Below are 5,394 nucleotides of genomic sequence, written 5' to 3' on the forward strand. Positions count from 1 at the left end.
ATATATATATATATATATATGAAGTATGAAATATTCTTTAAGATACGAAATCCAATTATAAGGTTCTCTCGAATGCTTTGCATATAAGTATTAGTAATTTTATTCATGTATGTGTATATGCATGCATATCAACTGTATTTTAGTTCCACATTAGTTTGAAATGTTCAGAAGTTAAGGACCAAATTCCAATATGCACAAACCCTTTGTGCTTTTGCTTTCTATTTCTTCCTTGATAATTACAATTTCTACTTGACATGAGCGCATATCAAATCTTGTTTAAAACCTTAGACATTTAAAATGATAATGTCAAATTATTATAATCCATTGTTTCTTGATAAGAGACATCAATAACTATACTAAACATATTTTAATGTTCTATTATTTTAATAGTGACTAGGAAGAATCATTGTATAGTTCTTCATTTGACTACATGTATAATGCTTTCTCTTGAGATTTTAGGAAATAATTAGAGTTGATATAAATATGCTTTGTCAACTAATATGCCTCGTTACAGGAGATGTGATGAATCAATGTCTTGAAAAATCATATCAAGAGGTATATCTTATAACTTCTATCTATATGATGAATAAAAGTTATATTAAAATTAGTCCATCAAATAATTAAAAATTGTTGTTAGGTTCCCTTATCCTTATAAGTTGTTTCAAATTAATCCCTCCTCTTGCTACTTGTACTCTTACCTAGAGATGCTAATTTTTAAAATAACTTAACAAGAAGGGGACCTAATGTCAATTTCAAACAATATGAAGGACTAATTATAAAATAACATAAGGACTTGAAAAATATATATCATCGCATGCTAGGCAAAATTGTGATTCTAGACTTTATAAAGCCTGAGAAGAATTTGATGATCCATTGACTAAAGGTCTATCTAGGAGTGTGGTTCTAGATTCATCGAGGCAGATGGGGTTAAGCCCATAAGTGAGGTCACTGATAGTGGTAACAAAACCTTTATTTGGAGACGCAGTCCCAATATAGGTTCAATATGGTAGTAACAAGCTAGACTAGTGACACTCGTGTGGAGCATCGACTTAGATATATTTATATATCATTATGGTAGCATATGCTACTACCCCTTCTCTATGGTGACGATGCTCTTATGATACAACTGGTTAGGATGAGTTTTACTCTTAATAAGTCCAACGCGTGTATTACGGAGGGTATGATATACGGTTGAAGTATCCTTGGAGGACTTATCTACATGAGAGGAATCGTGATGGCCGTGGTTGGGGGGCTGGGCTAACCCCTAGAAATTCTCATGAGTCGGTTATTATGAGCATGACCTTTAACGCTCAACCCATTTTGCTCAATAGATGAAGACATATTGTGTGTGTTTTCGTCAATACCTGGTACAAGGGGCCTAATTCAAGGCCTAGTCCATTATGTCCCTCAAGTGGCGATGAACTCACTAAGGAAAGGTTCAAAGCTGAAAGTTACCTCTCCCGAATTCACGATACGAAAGGTTGCACAACCTATATTTGTTTTGTGATTTATTGATTTATTTATTGTTTTTTGAGTATTCGATCAATATTACCTTTTGGGGGGACTGTTGGATATTTTGTTGAAAAAAGTCAATATTGCCACCTAACTTCCACCAAAAACTCCACAATTCCCCACTAACCCCACCTTTTCCTCACTCGTGCCTTCAACAACCACACTGTTGTCTTTTGACTCCCTCACTCGTGCCTTCAACAACCACACTGTTGTCTTTTGACTCTTTCTCCTCTCACTAATATAAAAACCCCTCCACAGTCTCCACCTCAATTAAGAGAATTCTCCTCTCACTAATATAAAAACCCCTCCACAGTCTCCACCTCAATTAAGAGAAAAAAACGCTTCCACATTTTTCCTTTTCGTAACCTTCATAATAGAGGAGGAGCCACTGTTGTTAAGTGAGGAGGAAGATGGTGGTTTTGATGATTGTGTGGTTGTCTTTCTTTATGCTTCATATTGTTATTGCTAATAAGGATGATAAGTATTTTGGACAACCGTCTTCGTCTGAGCAGAAGCTCTGCACTCCCACCCGAGTACAGAGGTTAGCTGTTTCTAGGGGCTTTTACCGCTAAGAGGAGGGGACCGACTGCGTCAGGACGAGAGACAGGTCCTCAATCTTCTAGAACAGTGCTTGCACGACTGCATCCCATTAGGCCAGATTTTATTATTTATTTTATTTGGATTTATCTGCATGCTATAACTTTATTTGATATTTTTCCAACAAAGTATATGTTGGCCTTTTTTTTTTGATGATGTTTAACAAACATTACAACTAATGTTGTTTGTCTAGTGTTTGTATTTTCGTATTTATTCTAGGCAAATAATAAGTTGGAGGATGGATGGAATCGAACATTCACGATCAAATCCAATGGAGGTTAGCGGAATAGTAGAGTGAAGTTACGTAATTCAAATGATTCAAGTTCAAGCTTCATCCGCAAGTGTACCAAGTTGAGCTTATTGAAGACCTATAGCTTGGGTAATCTAGTTTAGGAGTTTATATTATGTGTGTTAAGTACTTTAAGCTTAATCATATATACACACATATTTTATTGGTTTCTTTGTATATATATGTAGTTATATATATATACAACACAAGTTTTGGTTTACACACACACACACACACATACACTTTAATTGTGGTTTCTATGTATATATATAGTTATATATATACATATATGTTTTGGTTTGATAGTTTTCAAGTTTTAATATGAAAAAATTGAATACAATTAAAAATATATTTTTTGTTTCATACTTATATGCATATATATGATTTCATCATTATCAATTTTATTTAGTTCAATGAAATCATATTTATTGTTTTTGAAAAGTTTATAAAATATGCAATTTTGTAAAAATATTGTATTCTCAGTTTTTGGACTTAACAATAATCATATACATCTTTTATTAAGTCTACAAAATCTTTTTGTAATGTTTCAAAACATGGTTAAGCTAAAATGTCAAAACTCATGTGTTTACATTTTCATGTTTTGGAAAACATGGTTAAGCTAAAATGTCAAAACTCATGTGTTTACATTTTCATGTTTTGGACTATTTTATAAAATAATGATATTTTTTATTTGGGAGGTCCTTTTTGAAACTAGTTTTTGTAACATGTTTATTATCATGTCTATAATCATTTCCAAAATTTTTATATTTTTTGGAATTTGTTTGATATTTTTAAACATGGTTTCAAAATTAGAAAACTGCTTCAAAACATGTAATGTCATATATCAGTTTGCGGTCGACCGTCTTGAGTCTAGAGACTCAGGATGATTTTTCAGAGGCTCGCGATCGACCGTAACGGTCGACCGGATGCTCTCGCGGTCGACCGTGACGGTCGACCGGCTGATGTCCAGAGTCCAAAATAAGTTTCTGGACCTGCTCGCGGTCGATCGCACGTTTCCCATGGTCGACTACCGAACTGTCCATCAACTTCTAACGGCTAGTTTCCAGTTGTTTCTCTATGGGCATTTTGGACAATTCCTTGGGGCTTTTGGCTGAGGTTTTTGGGTGGCTATATATACCCCCTTGCTCTCATCTCTCATCATCCAACTAAGAAGTTTTTAAACAAGGTTTAACAAGGGTTAAGTTTTGTTTAGTTTTGTTTCAAGTTTGGTTTGTGAAGATACTTTCACAAGAGAAAGTGGAGATCAATTCATTGGTGTTTGAGCTTCAATTTATCTTTCTCTCTTGTCATCTAAAGAAGTTTCTTAAACTCAATTCTAGCTATTTATTGTTCTTTGATCTTAATTTCCATAAACTAGATTTTATATTGAGTTTATATTTGTTTTACTCTTTGTACACACACAACCATTGAGCTTATTGTATTTACATTCATGGTATAATTTGGGTTGTGGGATTGTGACATTGAGTGTGAGCCTACATTGAGTTCTCATCCATTGTAGAGAACAACCATTGTTATATTTGTGCGTAAATTGTGAGGTTCACTTTGTAATACACTTGTACACCGAGAGGAGTGTGTGGTGAGAGACGGGGTCTTCCCAAGAGAAGTGAGATAAGTGGTAATGCCTAGAGGTAGGTTGTAATTCCTAACACTTGAGGGAGACACGGGCTAGAGACCAACACTTGAGAGGGTGTAATGTGTGATTGCAGGAGTGTTGATTGTAATGTTTTCGGTGAACTAGAAAACCGAGTGTGAGGCGTAAACGTTATTCGGGTGAGCGTAGAAAGCCCGGTTGTGATCTCCTCGAGGTGAGGAGCGGAGACGTAGGTCATGGGGACCGAACTCCGTGAACATATTGTTTGTTTGTGATTGCATTGGCGCACTTATCTTGTGTTCATATTTCATATCACCATTGTCTATTGCTCGTTATTTATATCGCCCACTATCTTGTTTATTTTGTTTATTGTATATCACTTATCCTTGCATATATCTTGTTGCATATCATACTTGCTAGGATAGTTTGTTGAATTAGTTTTAATTAGCATAAAATCGGATTAGATTAGCATAAGACCCTAATCATCCCCCCTCTAAGATCTAACAGTATATCCTTCTTCTATTGGTGAATATTTACTTAGTGCATGTCGGTGTCAATCGATAGTCATGAAATTATAAGCGCAAATAATACTCACCTAGAAAATTAGACATTTATATACTTGCCACTATAAATTCTGCCTCTTTTTTTTAAAATTAGAAATACTCACCTTAATTTGAATCGCGTTATAATTGGTACAAAACTTTTCTGATGCACAAACAGGCAAAGAGTTGGATTTGGTTATGCATATTTGGGAGCTTGTTATTTTTCATGGGGGGGTTACTGAACATACTAAAGGTATTCAAGATGCATCAAATGGATGGAATAAGACTAGAAAAGCTCCGAGGTGGTGCACTCGAAAGACTCATTAGAGAAAGAGAAGGAAAAGTTCCTCTGATCCTCAATGATGACAGCAGAAGGAGGCGGCGATTTTTGGCGGAGGATGATCCCCCACTGCCTCAGACTCCGGTTATTGCGAGTACTTCATATAAGGAGGTGGAGGCTCCTCAGCCTCAGCCGCAGCCTTCTGCTCTTGCGACGCCGTATAAGGATGTGCTTATCAGAGGCAGCAGCCAGCAGGCTTGAAGGGATCTTTAAGGAAGTTGCCAGGACCGTGCAATTTCATTTGTTTGTTCTGCTAATGGGATTGCGTTCATGCGTCGAGAAGTCCTAGAGCTTTTGGAAGGATATCGCACAAATTTTTTTCTTCTCATTTTTAAAAGCTTCGTTTCTCTTTCATATTGATTTTCATCTGTGGGAAGCTTCAACATGTTTTTATTATTTTATTTGATAGTAGCTTTTTTCTATTGACTACAGTTAGTGAGATGTAATGAGACTGATATTGGTGGTGGAATATTTAAGCTTAACATCGAAAAACCCTCCTTAC

General features: G+C 35.5%; 1 protein-coding gene across 1 annotated transcript in view; it reads left to right on the plus strand.

Annotated features, from left to right (window-relative positions):
- LOC109845869 overlaps window positions 1-5,394 on the plus strand; it is an 11,934-nt gene extending 6,540 nt beyond the window's left edge. The window contains exon 3 of the mRNA XM_020415120.1: window positions 4,731-5,394. Coding sequence (XP_020270709.1) covers window positions 4,731-5,093 — 363 coding nt within the window. The 3' untranslated portion in view covers window positions 5,094-5,394. The remainder of the gene's footprint in view (window positions 1-4,730) is intronic.

This window comes from Asparagus officinalis, chromosome 6 (genome assembly GCF_001876935.1).
Source record: "Asparagus officinalis chromosome 6, Aspof.V1, whole genome shotgun sequence".
Classification (NCBI taxonomy): domain Eukaryota; kingdom Viridiplantae; phylum Streptophyta; class Magnoliopsida; order Asparagales; family Asparagaceae; genus Asparagus; species Asparagus officinalis.